The sequence below is a fragment of the Stigmatopora argus genome, chromosome 9 (genome assembly GCF_051989625.1).
Source record: "Stigmatopora argus isolate UIUO_Sarg chromosome 9, RoL_Sarg_1.0, whole genome shotgun sequence".
NCBI classification, from domain to species: domain Eukaryota; kingdom Metazoa; phylum Chordata; class Actinopteri; order Syngnathiformes; family Syngnathidae; genus Stigmatopora; species Stigmatopora argus.
The window spans coordinates 18,282,806-18,300,453 of record NC_135395.1 but is presented as its reverse complement, the minus strand read 5'-3'; the positions used below and the strand labels follow the sequence as shown (position 1 = coordinate 18,300,453).

Genomic DNA, 17,648 nt, shown 5'->3' with positions numbered 1-17,648 from the left:
TACACAAAAACCACAATTCCTAAACATTTTCAAATGTTAGACGGATACTCAACTGGGTTCCGTTTTTCTCAATTAGCCACTGAGGAACAATTCTAAGTATATTAAGCCTATTGTTTACTTTTATTGTACTTTACTTGTTCTTTAGTTTTGGATAAAATACAAGTCCATCAGCCGAGTGGTTAGCGCACAGTTCTGGGGTCCTGGCTTTGATTCCCAGATGGTTCCTCACTGCGTGGATTTTGCATCCCCTCCCAGCTTGCGTGGCTTTTCTCCGGGTACTCTGGTTTCCTCCCACATCCCCAAAACATGCATGTTATGCTAGCCGGTTGAACACTCTAAATTGTCTAACACTATCTATGATGAGTTGTCCTTTCTCTCTTGGGGTTAGCGGCCGCTGCGTGGCTTTTCTCCGGGTGCTTCGCAGAATGCCAAATTACGAGTCCGTAACTATCACTTATTTAGGTCTTTTGCCGAGAAAATGCACATTATGGAGAAGGACTACCAATTTCGTCATGCACAGTTTCTGGGTGTGATGACAAGTAGGCTTTTGTTGTTGATGATGACGACAGGGCCTATGTCCGATTATTATTATTATTATTATTATTATTATTATTATTACTACATCCCAAAAACATGCTTGCTGGGCTAGCTGGTTGAAGCGTCTAAATTGAACCCCAGCTATGATTGGTTGTCCTTTGTCTCCTAGCGCCCTGCAATAGGCCGGCCACCGTTTCCGGGTGTCCCCCGTCACGGATTTGGCCCCGGCCCAGATGGTCTGTGGTGCGTCAGCCGTCCGTGGCTCTTGTGGACGCCATAGGGAAGTCATTAGAAAGTCCAAAGAGACGCGAGCGGGCCTCTGCCGAGGCTCAGCGATCCTCTGCTTCGGCACCTCCAAGGTTAAGACGTTTACCTCAGATTTGCCGTGGAAGCGTGCTGCTTATTAACGTCTAGCCGAAGATGAAAAGAAGACAGCGGTGTCCAAACCACGGTCCGCAGGCTTTAAGAGGATTGGCCAAGAAGTTCACAGACGGGAGTTCACGTATGCCAGCCAATTGGTGTTGACATCCAGGTATCTACACAGTCACCTCTAGAGCCAGCCAGCCCTTTTTAATCTGTTGGATTTTTTCCTTGTACAAAAAAAAGTACAATTTGAGAATATTATTGAACATAAATGTATCAAAAGTGAAGTCTATGTGATCGTACGGCCCCCACTCCATCGTTAATGAAGAACCTGGAAAATCCCTGACTTAAAAAAAAAGTACAAAAGGCTGAAATCTACGCAATCACGTCGTCATGGAGCTTTTCCACGTTGCAACAACAAGGCGCTCGAAGACGCAAAGCACAAGTCCACGTGTTGCCTGTCATGTCAGATGACTTCTTTTTGGGAGGAAAAAGTCCATGAAATCCATCAAATAAGAAGGCCCCATTGGTGAAGCTGACGGCGAGCACGTCTCGCCACCTTTTGTTTTGCGACGCCGTGCCACCATGTCAAGGGAAAGGAATGCCCACAGCGGCACGGCCTCCGGGAATAAGGGTATTTTTCCGCAAAATCGACTCCATCTCGGGAACACTTTCAATCCTGAAGGCGTTGTTATTTGAATCTGCCCGTACAAGAGTCTACATATCAATCCACTTTGCCTTCGCCATGCTACACTAAGCGCTAACACGCGCAGCAGCTATCATAACAGAGCTCCAATGACACGGTTCATCACGGCCGTGCCCACCGGCCCGACACCCCCGCCGAGCACATTTCTTCCCGATTCCAAGCTATAGGCAAAATACCATTTTTCAAATGTATTTGGGAGGTGTCGAATAACAACAGCTGTTTTTTTAGCATCACCCTTCAAAGCCTCTCCTGCATAATATTAGGGATATTACGTAATAGATTTTCATTCCTATACGTTCCCTCTGTGGGAAGCTCCCGAAAAATATGGACCTCTCCATGGGTCGGAAAATGAACCCCAAAATATTTTCCTCCATAGTTGTTGTCGTTGTAGTTTGTTCAAATTGGGTGGAAAAACAGCCTATTTTGCTATTTTTCTCTTTTTAATACATTTCAGAAGTATCGATTCAGTGGTACTTGGTATCGGCAGATCCATAAAATCTGATGAATTGGATTTGATGGCCGTGCAATCGCGATCACGACATCCCTAGTGGTCATTTGATTTTGTAAACTTGCTAATAATTGACCTTGCAAATTTGCTGTTTCTCTTTCCACCATTTGCCTACTAAAATATTGTATTTCTCCGATTATAAACTTTTAGTACTGATTATTAATGATTTTTTAAATAGAAGTGACATGTCTTGGATAATTGTCTTTTTACGCCCACTGCGGCTTTTGTATGAACACGTAAAGTTTTCTTGTGAAATCTGGTCCGTGCCAAACATCGAGTCATGAAAGGTCACCCCGAGGTCAAGCATCCTCACCCATTTTTCACCTTTAATCCCTCGTATGCGGTGCTCAAATGCACCATTTACGGGTTCGTTCTTGGTAGTTAAATGAATGTTTTTGGGAATCCGGCGCCGGATTGCGTCCCGTCGTCTTTTGACCTTCCGCCCGGAGGTCCGGACACTTGGCGGAACTCAAGCGTCCGGCGGATCCATTGCCTCGGGTTCCCCTCACCGCGCTCGACTTGACAATGACGCCATCGACAAGAAGCCCCCAGAGAAGCGCTTTGGACCTTTTTGCCCCATTCCCCTCAGCTTCTGCGTTTGTGTGTGTACACCAGGTTGCCATAGTGATCCATCCAGGTCATCATCAAGATCTAAATGCCCTCCGCCATTTGCTCCTTTAAACGCCGGAGAAAGCAAACGGTGAGTCATTTTGACTGGATCTCATTAGCGGGAGACGTTGAGCTCATTGACATTCGTCAGGAAGGTTTTTTTTTCACGGATCCTTTTACCTACGTGGATTACGGCACCCTTTCCACGCGCGCTGTTTTTTTTTGCGCTTTTACAAGATGATGAGTGAGAGGCGGCCTCCCACAAAACCTCCCTCGTCGTCCATGTGCGGAGCAGCTGTAGGAATTGGTGACAACACCGACCTGAGGAAAAGCAGCCCCTCGCCTCGGTTCTAGCCCCCCCCCAGCCCCCATTCAAGGCCCTTCGGTAAACAAAAGCCCAGCGAATTCTCCCGCTACGCTTCGCTCCCGACACCTGCACATGCGTACGTGCGGGGCGTCCGTTCGTCGGGGCGGCGGCAAAGGAGACCGGCTCAAAGGAACCCGTAGAAGGAGAGGAGGGGGAGGAGATAGCCAGAGGAGGAGGAGGTGGGAGGTGGGAGGAGAGTTTGAAGCCGGTAAAGGTTGATAAAAGTTGCGCCAGTGACAGCTTGGCCGACACGTGGATCTCCGAGAGCGGTCGCACGGCAGCGCCAGTCATTCCACTCCACAGACGCAGGCAGGTAGGAGATATCATTTAAAAAAAAGAAAGATACGGAGCTTGGAATTCAGTTTGCGTGCTCGAGATTGAACTAATAGCGCTAGAAACAAATACTACTGATGCGTGTTGAGTGATATCAAATTGCCTGTTTTGTGCATTATTATTTATCAATGTGCAGTCCAAATATTGCATTGGAAGGTCTTTGAAAACTTTTAAAGAGTCGCCAACCGTTGTTTAGTGAATGTCCACATTTGGCTCACATTCACATATTAAGGTGGAGAAAAAATGAATACTTACAAATAAATATAGTTTAGGATCATTCTCTTTCTGTCAAGCCAAACACTGCTGCTTTTTATTTTATTGTACAAAAAAATGGGATCGAAAATCATGAAAAAGTTGTGATCAGCTCATCCTACTTAAGGGGAAAAAGGTCCTTTTTTAAATTGTTTCGATCTTTGAAAACTGGTATTTTAATGTACGCTTTATTAATCTAGTATGTGTTTATATAATCAATGTGACACTATTATCACACAATTCTTTTGGATCATATTTTGTAACGCTGACGTAAGACAATTTATTCTTTTACATTTATTATTTGAGGTACCAGCTATCAAATTTGAAAACGTTACATTTTTCTAATACATTAATGGGGGCCGTAAACACTTTATTTTGTCAACATGGGGAATTAAAATGTTCCCCCTCTAAATTATAGATATACTGAAAAAAAACTGGACAAAAAGAAACTGTTTGAAATGTGTTTGATTGGCTGAAAAAAAGTCACATGGTTTCAATGCCTTTGTTCATTGTAATTCCAACATACATCTGCTCCCAGATATGATTCCTTGCCCCCCAAAAAACGTCTGCTCAATCCATAACGTGCCGACATTGCACGCTGCTCGCTCACCTCAACGAAAACGGACCAAATCTGTCCATACAGATTGTCTTTTTCTTTTCTGTCTTTGCGTGCTTTGAAGCCCCCTTTTTATTTTTTTTGTTTTTGTTAACTTTCCTCTTTGAACGCTTGCCCACTGCGTCCGTCATTGTTTCCCTTACGGCGCCCGTATGAGACACAGTCAAGTTGCGTTCCAAAGCCCGGCGCATTTATCTCCCTCCGTACGTCGACGTCGGCCAACGTTGAGCGCATCTGAGGGGGAAGGTCGGCGAATGAGCCTCCTGACATCTTGTGAAAAAAAAAACATCTGAGCTGGGTCTGCACACGTGCCTTTTACAGGGGTGACCAAACATCCAAATGGCCATATACTATATACTGCTATCCTTTGTTTCCCAGATGCTCTCGCCAAGAATCACTACATAAAAGGTGTTACTGTTTGAAAGAAAAGGAACCGGCAACCGTTTTCTCTCGATGGCACTAGCATATTCAGTCTTCCCGGTTTTGGGGGCATTGATAGGTCACTTGATGTTCCTTTTTGGGGCAATTACAAGTCATTTTGGGTTGATTTTGGAGTCATTTCCTCTTCAGTCACCCAAAATCACCAGGAAGTGACTGAAAATAAATTTCCAAACCATGGCACCGGTTTCCACGGATGCCCATAGACGTCCAATCCCTTTGCAGTGGGAGAGATGGCAGCCAATGAATGAACAGCCATTCGCTGCCCTCCTCCCACTTCCAACAGATTGGGCGTACACTCATGATAAACTCATTGAAATTCACAGCAACATGATGAAAAGAGTTTTTTTTTCTTCCTGTATTACCGAATGATTTTTTTTGCCATGTATCGATCATTTCAATGAGATAATCGTGAGCCATGGCAGGGTACACAGAGGACCACCGCCCCCAACCCCCCCTTGGGCAAATGCGCCCTGATGCGTGCAGAACTCCACGCCTGTGTGGACGTGCCCATTATCCCGGCACGACTCCACCGCAATTACCCAGCGAGGGCTGCCCACGAGGCGGCACGCTTGGCTCCGTGCCACAACCCGCACTTTTTATCACGTTGTCTGTCTGGGGGTAAATGCCATTTTGTGCCCCGACCTGAGGGAAATTAAAGTAAGCATACATACCCCAAATGCCAGAGGCGGTCCTTGCCAATTTTCCACTTAAATACAAATGTCGCCTTCTTTTATAGACATTTTTTCGCAAAAAAAGTCATTTTGTAAAATGTGCCAACATATAGACAACAATGTTAGTTGAATCAACGTTGATCCACGAAAATGGATTAGAAATGAACAAACATTTTTTTGGGGGAAAAGTTAGCAGATATTTTCCAAATTTGAGAGAACTGGTAACATTATTATAAGGGGGGTGCCCCGAAATACATTGCACCCTGGGCGGTCGCCCACATCGCCCATGGTCAAAACCGGCCCTGCCAAATTTAGCAAAGACGGTGCGACGGCTTCTAATTTTAGCTGCGCCAACAGCCATTTATCCATGTCGTGTTTGAGTTGTGTGTGTCGGCGAGGAAATTCATCAAATGTCTCTTAAGTGTGGGATAACGTTACATGCAGACGGGGAGGGTCAAAGGTCACAAAGGGCCAAACAGATCGCGTCACGGCCGGCGGCGGCGGGATTTTTAATGGAATGTGAATTACAATTGACCTCCTTTTTCTGTCTTGGACGCAGAGCAGAGCGGACGGACGGACGGACGGACGGTGACTGTTGAGGAAAAGCCGGCACTCCAGGGCCTGAACTTTGGTTAACCCGCGTCGCTGCTGAAAATCCAGGTCAGGACCCATTTGTTGTTACACTGGCGCTCGCTCTCTCTCTCTCGCCTCGAGCCCTCGTCTGCCTGCTTTCTTTGTTTAACGTCGACCACGGCTTGGAGGAACAAAAAGATCCAATCTCTCTCTCTCATAGCATTTTATTGCTAATTCCTCTCTTACCAAAAGTACGTCGTTACTGGAGAGAATAGAAAAAGTGTATGATGGGCTAAAAAGGCCAAAATGAGATAGAAATGGGGATTTTTACAACGGCCGTGTTGCCAATTGCTACTCCACGGTAAGTTTGGCAAATTTCTTACCAGCTGATGGCCTATCAAGTCAGCGTTCAGGTTGATGTTGTTCTTGTGGACACTAACTTTGACGTCCAAATCCTTTGTCATTCGCAAAGTGATCATCTTGAAATTTAGTAGCGATGTAAAATGGGCTAGTACTTGTCGATCCTCGGAATCCGATTTTATTTTTATTGTATCGCTGCTTATCGGTTAAACTTGGAATTATTAGTCGGGACAGGGCAACCTGCAGGAATAAGGATGGCAGAAATCATTTTACTAAATCGCTTTCTTTTACTGTTTTTTTTTTTAATTTTGAAAGGGTTTAGGGGCAGTATTGAAGACCCTGGAACTGATTAGGGCATTTACATGTGAAATGCGACTTGACTTATGAATTTTTTACATTAAGAACCAAGTAATAAGTAATAGAAAAAGTAGAGGTACCACTTTGACATTTGATCCATTTCCACCAAATGGATAATGATAACATACATGGGAGAATATCTCAGGCCAATAATTGAAGTACCTTTACGGCACAACTTGCCAATTAGCATCTTCTGATTTTCCTTCTGCCTGATGGAGAGGCGTCCATGCGAGCCACCTTTGGCCGCCCTCGATCCGGCCCCCGTTTTTATAGCTCGACGTGCTCCACACGCGCTTGCTGGAGCTGGAAATAAATGGATGGCTTTTGAAAAAAAAAAAGTGTCAAGAGTTGGACTTTTGCAGCTTCAAAGGCCAAGTAACACAATCCCCGCCCTGGGAATAGACCTCGGGGACAATGTGCTGAAACGTGCTCGTCAACTTGACCAAATTTAACCCAGGGCATTCCGCAGCTGCTCCCAGATTTATTGCGTCGTAGCATCGTCGCGCTCGGCGGACAATCGCTCTCTTGATGCTTCAATTCGTGCGTCGGCAGGCGTGGTAAAAAAAAAAAAAAAAATCCAAAGATCTGCGTACGAAAGGTATGATGACATTACCTGAAGGATGCTTGGCCTGGAGGCGGGAGAAGAAGAAAGCGATGCTGCTCTTGTAAAAGAGGGGAAAAGGAGGATCATGGGTCATTTGAGAGGAGAGCCAGGAGAGCCAGGAGAAGGAATCAATGTCAGGAGAAAACTCACGTCGTAGATTCATTGAAGAAGAACCCATTTTCGATGGCGGGGTGAACAACGCATGACTTGTATGCGTTTTTGCCTGATGTGTTTGTGATGTGTCATCAACCCCCTGTGTATTTAAACCCCGTGTTTTGGTATGTCTCGGTGGAAGTATTGTTTCCTGTTTGGATTGGATAACTTTATTCATCCTGTATTCGGGAAATTTTGTTGTCACAGTAGCAAGAGGGTGAGGATGCAGGAATAGGAAAGGCATTTTAGACATAAATAGATAGGTCATAAGTGGGTTAATAAATAAATACATGAATAAATATATAAATAAATAAGCGTGCTGCTGAAATATATATATATATATAAATATATATATATATACATACATATATTATTATTATTTATTAACTTACTTATTACCTATCTATTTATGTCTAAAATGCCTTTCCTATTTCTGCATCCTCATATATATATATATATACACACACATATATACACACATACATACATACATATATATGTACATATATATATACACACATATATACACACATACATACATATGTACATATATATACATACACATATATACACACATACATACATATGTACATATATATACATACACATATATATATATATACATACATATATTATTATTATTTATTAACTTACTTATTACCTATCTATTTATGTCTAAAATGCCTTTCCTATTTCTGCATCCTCATATATATATATATATATACACACACATATATACACACATACATACATACATATATATGTACATATATATATACACACATATATACACACATACATACATATGTACATATATATACATACACATATATACACACATACATACATATGTACATATATATACATACACATATATATATATATACATACATATATTATTATTATTTATTAACTTACTTATTACCTATCTATTTATGTCTAAAATGCCTTTCCTATTTCTGCATCCTCATATATATATATATATATACACACACATATATACACACATACATACATACATACATACATATATATGTACATATATATATACACACATATATACACACATACATACATATGTACATATATATACATACACATATATACACACATACATACATATGTACATATATATACATACACATATATATATATATATATATGTATATATATATATATATATATGTATGAGGATGCAGAAATAGGAAAGGCATTTTAGACATAAATAGATTGGTAATAAGTAAGTTAATAAATAAATACATGAATGAATATATAAATAAATAAGCATGTTGCTGAAATTGCGTAGGTAATATTTTGCCGATACATCGGCGTGGGTCTGCCCTATTTAGTTTTTTATTTTGTTTACTTTGTCCCAATTTTGATTACGATTCGTATGGCATTTTTCATTAAAATCCAAATTTGTGCACCGGCACGTTTTTCTGCTTCCCGCTCCTGGCTTGACTCGCAGCCGAAATACGCGACAGCTGTAGAATTTATCCGACGTGGGTTTTAACGCCATCTTTGTCAAGCCATCCACTTTCGGGTCTGCGGGGACAGACGATGACAGGACACTTGGTAACCCAAATACGGAAGCATGAAATGCCCCGCTTATTAAAGAAAGTCGCGACGAGTCAGACGTGGTCAGTCGTTGAGGTCAATAGAGCGGGATAGCCGACCGGATTTGCGTCTATCATTAGGGACGTTTTTTTATTTATTTTGGGATGGCTTTAGCGCCAAGGACGCTAGAGGAATTTTTCAAAAAGGCAAAGCGGTTCATTCGGTTCAGCGAGCTTAAATAAGATAGATGAGGTGTTTTGTGTGAGCTCATGGCGGGATTTCGCTGTCGAGCCGCCATTGATTCTCCCGTCTCGGTTACCTCAATGTTTGGGATGACATCATCTATTTATGTACGGGACCGTTTCACGACGTGTACCTTGGCCGTGATCTATTTGCCGCTATTTTCGTATTTTCGCCGCGTCCCAGGCGACTGTGACATCAAATTGAACTGCATGTGTGTTTGGGTGTAACATCCTACATTTTAGTTTGTGGAGTTCAATCGGTTTTTCTTGGTAAGCACGCAGCGAAATGTGGATTCCCCATCAAGGCCATCTTGGCCTCATTAACGAGTCCATAAAGTTGCGCGTGGGCCGACTCACGTAAACAAGCGAAAAACAGAACGAGGCATAAAAAGGAGCACTTTCAGGAAGACTGACCATGTTTTTCTGTCTGTGTAGGAAATAAAGGCATCTTCTGAAAAGCAATAAAGCGTGATTTAAAAGACACGCCAAACATTTCCCGTCTCTTTCAGATGATGTCATCGCAACATCCAAAGAGCCTTTGGCTGCAGCGGCTTCTGCTCGTCCTCTTGAGGCTGTGCCTGGCTTGCGCCGGCCCTTCGCGGCCTCGCGACGGGACCGGGTGCACGGCCAGGGGCCCGGCTTCCTACCTGGTGGTCTTTACGGGTCACTGGAACCCGCAGGCCTTCCCCAAGCAGTACCCGCTTTTTCGACCTCCCGCTCAGTGGTCCAAACTCATAGGTGAGTCCCTACCGGATGGTCGTGAACCTCCCTCCACCATTTTGTATAACCCGCTTGAGCATTGTTGCCAATTAGCCTTGTTTTGAACCAGGTCAACCGCAGGGCAATTTGCTCTACTCGGGGGGTCTCCGAACTGGTCCTCGGGGGCTGCTGTGGTTCCTAGTTTTTTCTCCAACTGATCCATCCCATGACAATTTAACCAATGAAGGTTCTGCTTAAAACCCGGAGCACCCGACTGCTATTCATTGGTTACACTTGTAAGACAAGCGATCTGTGAAAAGCTGCCATCTAGTTTGTTTGGAAATTCATTGGGGAATTCCGTATTTTCTGGCATATTGACCGCCTCCGCGTATAAGCCGCACCCTTAAAATGGCCTTAAAATCGTTGAATTTGACAATTTCTCTGATTGCAATCGCCCCTGATGCACAATTTTCATTTCCATAATCATGGTCTTAATAGGGAGTACAAATGTGTTACTTTGAAGGGAAAATCTTAAGATTAAAAATCATCACATGTGCTATTTCTAAAATTCTGTATGAATCGATTGCTAGATTGCACATTCCGAAAAGGTGTTGCCTGCACGTAGACAAATTAAAAAACGAAGTCACGTGAGCACTACAACCAGTAAATATGCCCGTAGAAGTCTAGTTTTGTTATACCATCTCTAATCATCAAGTCTCTGGATGCAAGTCTAATTTGTCCACATATAAGCCGTACCCTTGATTCAGTCATCATTTTTTGAGTTCCGAATTCGGCTTATATGCGAGAAAATACGGTCGTTTGGAGACCCCTGGTCTCGATTGGGTTATTTACAAACAGAGCGGAAAAATACGGAACAGGGTGAACACACCTTGTAACCAAGAGAGGGAAGATAGGTCTGATGAGGGTGTGGCAGGGGCAGCGTGGATCCTCTAGAGGGATTTGCGATGCACTGTAAAGAGGGGGAAGCCAGTATTAAGACAAATCATCCGTGAGCATTAGCGAGTCCACATTTTACTTCGATCTGGGCTAACCCCAACACCTTCTCCAGTCCAAAGCATCGCGATAGCCGTATTTTGCGCCATTTGATGTCTTCGAGCAGCGGTGAGATGCTAATGAGTCAAGTGGTGAAGAGCAGACGAGCTAAACTCTACCAGATGGCTTTCCGTCTTTCTGTCAGCGTCTCGGAGAGGCCAGGCGTATCGATAGTATTTTCATTGACCCGCCAACACTCCCTCATGTTTCCACTGGTTTACCACAGCGCCGGTTTACCACAAGGAGCGCGGCGGAGGTAGGCGATGACTCTCAGGGCGCGGTCGGGTCGGGTCCAGTCAGACCTTACCTCAGAACTCGTTGGAGGATCGTTGGAAACAATTCCCATTCCACTTTTCCTCCGGCGGGCTGGATGGCAGATGTTTACGGGGGTGTTTGTGCCAGACCACGCTTGCGCCTCACTTCCTGCGGCCGCTTTGCTAAAAGATGACGGCCTGAAGAAGCGGGAACCAGATTTTGAGGGACCCCGATCCCATCGATTTTCGTTGACGGCACAAGGACGCCGCGAAGGGAGAATGTAGTGTGTCAAAATATGACGAGATGCTCCGACGTCTTAGCGGGCTTCAAAATCAAAACAAAACACACACAAAAACGCCATGTGGTCTTCAATTTCAAGGTTTTGATGCTTGCGGGAACCTTGTTGGGATGGAAATGCAATTATGGGCACAAGTAATGGGGGCACTGGGAGAAACAGGATAGTGTGTAAAGTGTCCTGGTCACGTTGCGCATTAATCCATGTGTCAAGTGTGTTTAACTAGAGAGAGTGCTGTTTAACTAAAGAGTGTGTCTTTGTGTGTGTGTGAGTGAGAAAGCTTCGCAAAGTGAGGTAAGGCAGAACCATCAGAGCATTTGTCAGCGTGTTTCTGGCTAACCTCGCTCTGGCCTGAAAACCACGGGCCGGTGGTTGTGTGGTTTTCAATTAGAAACTGCATTTTAACCTAGATAGAAGCCCCACGTTAGATACCATGGGAAGACAATGAATCATTTGGCTTAAAGATTGCGATTTGAGTGGCGATCGGTGGATCCGTTCATCTCCGGACAGCTGCTTTTATCTGCGCCACGCCGTCGTCGCCATGCGTTTGAGCCGTTTTTTGGGGGGGTGGGGGGGATGATCCGTTTCAATGCGGGAAGCTGGAATCGCTGGTCCAAATACCTACAGACTCCGGCGCGCTGGAAATGATCTCAGCATCTGGCAGAGGCTCCGTGGAGTCCTTGGCTGCCATTGGGAAGCGTTCCAAGGAGAGAGAAATCTGACTGTTGCCTTCTCTTCTTTCTCACTTCAGCGGTGAGCCACAACGGCCATTTTCGCCTCTGGGAGGAGGGCGCCCGGGCCGGCCCGGGCCTGCGGAGCTTCGCCGAAGTCGGCCTGACGGCGGACCTGATGAAGTCGGCCAAAGAGGCCCGGAGGAGACGCTCCGTGAGCGCCATGTACCGGACGGCCGGCATCCCCAACGGGATCGGACACAGCTCCACCGAGGTGCTCCTGCTGCCAAGGAACTCGCTGGTAAAGCTAGCTCAAATCCTTTCCGAAAAGCCAACGCGCGCGCCACGTTTCCCGAAAATGATCCACGGCCGTAAACTTTGATCCGCCGCGTCGGCCGTTTTAAACAGCGTGACGTCAATCGCATATGACGCAATCCAAGCGGGCGGTAGAGCTTGTTTAAGTCTGGTCATTCGCCGTGTAAAATAAGCACATTTGGAGCCCGAATCGGAGTCGGACGATTGACTTTTGACGCCGTGCCCGTTGCTTTCCGTTTACCCCGTCACAGTTCAAGAAGGAGAAGAACGTCGGCCCACTTGCTCGGGGAGTTGAGCCCCCGGGTCAAGGGCACGTCTCCAGCGATGACACACTGTATTCCAATCTGTAGCTGCTCAAGCCATTGAGGATTTCCATTTTTCAACCTGTCACTTCTGACTTGTCGGCCAAGTCTTTGGAACTCAAAACCCAGCCACTGACAAATTCATACCTGTCCACTTTGGCCATTCATGATCGCAATTCCCTTCATTAAGCGATAACAAACTGTACAAACACAACCCGGCACATATTTCCTCACATAGGGCGCACTTAAAAGTCTAAAATTGTCCCCAAAGTGGACGGGGTGTCCAATCAGTTGGTGCACTCAATCCAAGATTGTATAGATGTCGCTGACAGCTCGATTGTCTGGATATACATTGCTTGCTGACACACTATATTCATATAGTGAAAAGAGCACGTACCCAAAAATATACAGAATTGGAAATAACGTGACGCGCGTGCCCATATCGTGGTTACAGATTGACAAAATTAGCAATTGATGATGACGTTTTCGTCTGCTACCAGTGACCGAGACGATCCGGATTAGAGCCGAAATGGGGAAGACGAGGTCGGTTTTACAAAAAAACATACGGTTTTCCGTACAATAGTTGTTATACGGCGTACACAATTTGGAATGATCAAAAAGCGTATAAAATACAGGAAAAAAAATAGGGGTCCCTTTAGTAGGTGATACGATACGTCAAGCCCGTCCGTTATTTTGGTATCTTTCCCATGTGCGCGGCCGCCGGTTTCCGCCTGCCAATCAGACTTGCGTTTAACCAGCGGAGCCGCGAACGCCCACGTGCATCCTGCGCCGTCTGGGCCCGACGCCGGGCTCGACGCCGCCGGTCCCCCCCCCCCGCCCCCGAATTCGCGAGATGACTTAAAAGCAATAGCCATCGGCATTCTGGCGCGTCTCGTTGCAAGATAAACAACGGTTAATTTCTGGGAAATGCTTGGCAAAAAAAGCTTTTGACACAGGCTTTTCTTAGCTTGGGCTATATTTACGGGAGGTATGAAGACTGACACCAATCTGATTTTTGGACGGGCAATAAGAAGGCTACGCCGTAAGTCTACAAAGATTGGGTAACACCTCAGGAAATAGAAAGTGGCAACACTTGTGTCACGTCGCACCGCACTGCCAAAGTCGGCTACGGTTACAGGATTTGTTTCTAAACACTGACAGTATATCTGGAACGAGCCTGACGTTAAATTTTTTTTAAAAAAATGTATTCGGTCATTTGGAACAAGCAACCATAACAATCTAAAGTGCAAAATATCTTTTTACATGATCTTATAGGCCAAAATCATTAAAATGGGTAGTACTGTTATTATTTAAAAAAAAATAATCAAGAAGCTTGTGTTTGTGAAAAGTTTGGAAAAATTTAAGAAGGAATATTGCTTCTTGGCTTGAAATATAGGAATTATGTTTTCAATTTCATTTGAATTGTATTAATATTGCCATATAAATCACATTTCACATTCAATGCTTGGATGATAACAAAAATATGAATATAGCAGGTTAGCAAACATCATGCAAAATGCGGTAAAGAAAAAAAAAGATAACAAACCAAAGCGTAGTTGCCCAAAATGCAAAATATCTCTTTGCATGATTGGCCAAGTTATTTTGGGCCAAAATGAGTCAAATGGGTAGTACCATAAATATTCCCAAAAAATATCAACAAATTTGTGTCGGTAAAAAAATGTGGAAAAATTCCAAAAGAAATACGGCGTCTGGAGTAGAAATACATGAATGTACTAGATTGCCATATAAATGACATTTCACATGCTAACAAAATAAATAAACATAGCAGGTTAGCAAACATCATGCAAAATTCATTTATTTTTTATGAAGTATGGGAATAGATTGTGAGATGATTTCAAATTGAATGTCTTCCAACTTTGGTTGTTGCTTAGCTGATTTTAGGAAGGAATGAGGTCAAAAAAATACAAATAAAACAAGAAAGTTGAACGCACAGAGTTTAACATTCCAATAAAACGATTTACATTGTACAGTATGGCTTGTTAATAAGGGGGACAGAGGTGTGTTTTTACTTCTAGGTGCATTTCTTTCTGGTGACCTACATATGTCTTCGCTGCCTGAACTTTGGAGCATTGAAAATCATCAACAATCTTAAGCCAAGGCTTTTTTTCTGGTCCGCTTTTTCATCGCAGGCTCACAAACGTGCGTGCTTTGTAGAACATGACTTCAAGTCGACAGCACAATTCATCATTCGGCTTTTCCGCAGGCATTTTTCCAAAATACCATCAACGTACAAAGCCGCAAATATCCGGATGAGGAGCCTGTTATCATTTTGGGGGCTTGTTTTTGTTTTCATTAGTCAATGCAATGCGAGTCCAATTGGCACAAATTGCTAAATAACTGTAAAATGAGATTGCCAAATGAAAGATGAGCATCCACAGCCAGCTGAAAACAATTGTTGAGTCTGTTTTGCGTTACTTCCATGTCATTTTAAGGTAGTTGCGGCTTACTTCCTGGACATTTTTGGATCATTCTTTATGTTATTTTGGGGCAATTTCCCAAAACACAGTGTTAGAACTACATAGCCAATAGGAGAGCAATAGGAAGTGTTGCATCTTATCTAATGTTTTTTTCTTCTTATTATTATTTTGCAGTTGTCCCTGATGGTGAAGGTGATCCCCAGCCCCGACTGGTTCGTCGGCGTGGACAGCCTGAACCTGTGCGAGGGCAACCACTGGAAAGAGGAAGTGAGCGTTGACCTGCAACCTTACGACGCCGGGACGGACAGCGGCTTCACTTTCTCCTCGCCCAACTTTCCCAGCAGCCCCCCAGAAAACATCTCCAAGGTAAATTTAGGGCTCTTGGGCAATAAATCGAAATGAAAGTGAAAGTGAAAGTGCAAATGTGTCTTCTCCAGATCACCTCCCAGATGCCCAACCACCCGGCCAACTCGTTTTTCTACCCTCGCTTGAAGGAACTCCCGCCCATCGCCAGCGTAAGGATCACGCGGCAGAGCAGATCCCTTCGCCGCCAAATGCCCATGTCCAACCACATCCTCCCCAACTCCATCGGTCCTCAGAGATTCTCGGGTGAGCTCCAAAAGAAAATCACTAATAAACACGTACGTTGTACAAACGTGGAGATGCAACGGTAGGTCGAAATGTGTAAGGGAATTGCAGGATACAAACACACGGGAAAGAAATTTGTGCTCACAAATATTTTGGGCTATCAGAATGCATCAAATCGGATTACCGCATTTTCTCGCATAATAGCCGCCTCCGCATATGTGAGTTTTTTTCACATTTGATGCATATAAGCCGTACCTTCAATTCAGTCAGCATTATTTTGAGCGACAAATGCAAGAAAATATGGTATATTTTGTCAGACTTTGACTTCAGTCTTAGCACTGCAAATTTTTTGATACTTGAACTTAAACACAATAACTACATCTATCGCTTGATGCTAACAATTTAGTCTTATCTTTTTTTTCCGACAAATGCAAGAAAATATGGTATATTTTGCTAGACTTTGACTTCAGTTTTAGCACTGCAATTTTTTTGATACTTGAACTTAAACACAATAGCTACATCTATCACATGATGCTAACAATTTAGTCTTTTTTTTTTTACCTTACTTCATTTTTATCGTATATAAACCTTTTTATGACTACTTATTCATGTGGGAAAATTATGGTGAAGCTTTCAATCTCATTCTACTTTTATATAGACAATATAGGCATTCAAGTCAATATTCCTTATACTTTTTGACTGGTCAATTGGAATATCACAATGCATCCCTAAAGGATAGTAGATGTTCCCTCATCAAATTTGATTGATAACAGACATAAATTGCCACAATCTGTGTTTTCCAAATTCCCAGAAAATTCAAGACTCTGAATCCATTATACAGTCCAAATGGTTTGTTTACATCCCAAAGCTGGAGACCACATCCAAGTGCTTCCTTTTCCATGAATTCTTGACATGGATCTGACAATTATGATCCATTATATTTATCTCCCTGCACACCGAAGGGGAAAAAGGCGCTTATTTTCATTTCCACGCCACCTCGTTAAAAGCCAATCAAATGCATTCTCATCCGCATTCCTCTGATTTTTATTTTATTTTTTATTTTTCCCCAATACAACGCAGTGACGCCGCTGGACTGCGAAGTATCTCTGTGGTCATCATGGGGCTTGTGTTTGGGCCCCTGTTCCAGAGGCGGCGTCCGCCACCGCACGCGCTACATCCTCCTGCGGCCGGCCAACGCCGGCGACCCTTGCCCCGAGCTGGAGGAGCAAGCGGAGTGCGTAGCGCACGGCTGCCTCAGGCTTCAATAACCCAAAAGAGCACACTTGCTGCCAGTATTTCAACACTGGGACTCATGTTATTACTGCTGGACCGAGACGAGAAACCTTTCCCGCGTTGCTCCCTCGGTAACCCCAAGGATTTTCCACCCTGTCAAGACTGCATTTATTGTGTTTCCTATTAGTATCTGCGCTTCATTCTCCTTGATTTGCAAGTTTTGCGAGTGTCGGACCAACAGGTAAAAAATTCAATGGAAAAAATACAATTAAACACACCAAATTGTTCTCACTGGCCACTGATTATTAGGGTATTATTTAACCTAAGCTATACATGCTGGACACGTGCAGCTCTGTTCCAAATAGGCAAAAAAAATTGGCTTAAATCAGTAGAGAAGCTGGTTTGTTTGTAATAAGAGGCCTTTTTTTTTAAAGAGAGTATTTGTACGTGGTTGTATTTGGTTATTTTATTGTTGATGTTTTGTATATACTATGTTATTGTTACTCATGTATCATTCATGAATAAAGTGGAGTGTTTTACTATTACAACA

General features: G+C 43.7%; 2 protein-coding genes across 4 annotated transcripts in view; both read left to right on the top strand.

Moving 5' to 3' along the window:
* The window catches only part of ctbp1l (C-terminal binding protein 1-like), a 23,472-nt gene extending 13,679 nt beyond the window's left edge, over positions 1–9,793 (top strand). The window contains exons 11-12 of one of the 3 annotated variants that reach the window (XR_013303361.1): positions 5,963–6,063; positions 9,759–9,793. Coding sequence is in view for 2 of the 3 variants with exons in the window: in XM_077610265.1 (XP_077466391.1) it covers positions 4,670–4,754 (85 nt within the window). In the remaining variant the exon portion in view is untranslated. Of the gene's footprint in view, positions 1–706; positions 735–4,669; positions 4,771–5,962; positions 6,064–9,758 lie in introns of those variants that run through there. The other 2 variants (XM_077610265.1, XM_077610267.1) reach the window with 2 other exon arrangements.
* spon2a (spondin 2a, extracellular matrix protein) lies at positions 9,759–17,648 on the top strand. Its single transcript, XM_077610270.1, has 5 exons — positions 9,759–9,987; positions 12,303–12,523; positions 15,452–15,643; positions 15,715–15,886; positions 16,946–17,648. The coding sequence occupies exons 1-5, from the start codon at positions 9,759–9,761 to the stop codon at positions 17,131–17,133; spliced, it is 1,002 nt and encodes a 333-aa protein (XP_077466396.1). The 3' UTR covers positions 17,134–17,648.

Bases quoted from the DNA above. Each gene is read 5' to 3' on its own strand.
- spon2a (XM_077610270.1), top strand. From the start codon at position 9,759: ATGATGTCATCGCAACATCCAAAGAGCCTTTGGCTGCAGCGGCTTCTG. The intron at 9,988-12,302 runs GTGAGTCCCTAC...TTCTCACTTCAG, and splicing joins TCAGTGGTCCAAACTCATAG to CGGTGAGCCACAACGGCCAT. The intron at 15,644-15,714 runs GTAAATTTAGGG...TGTCTTCTCCAG, and splicing joins CCCCAGAAAACATCTCCAAG to ATCACCTCCCAGATGCCCAA.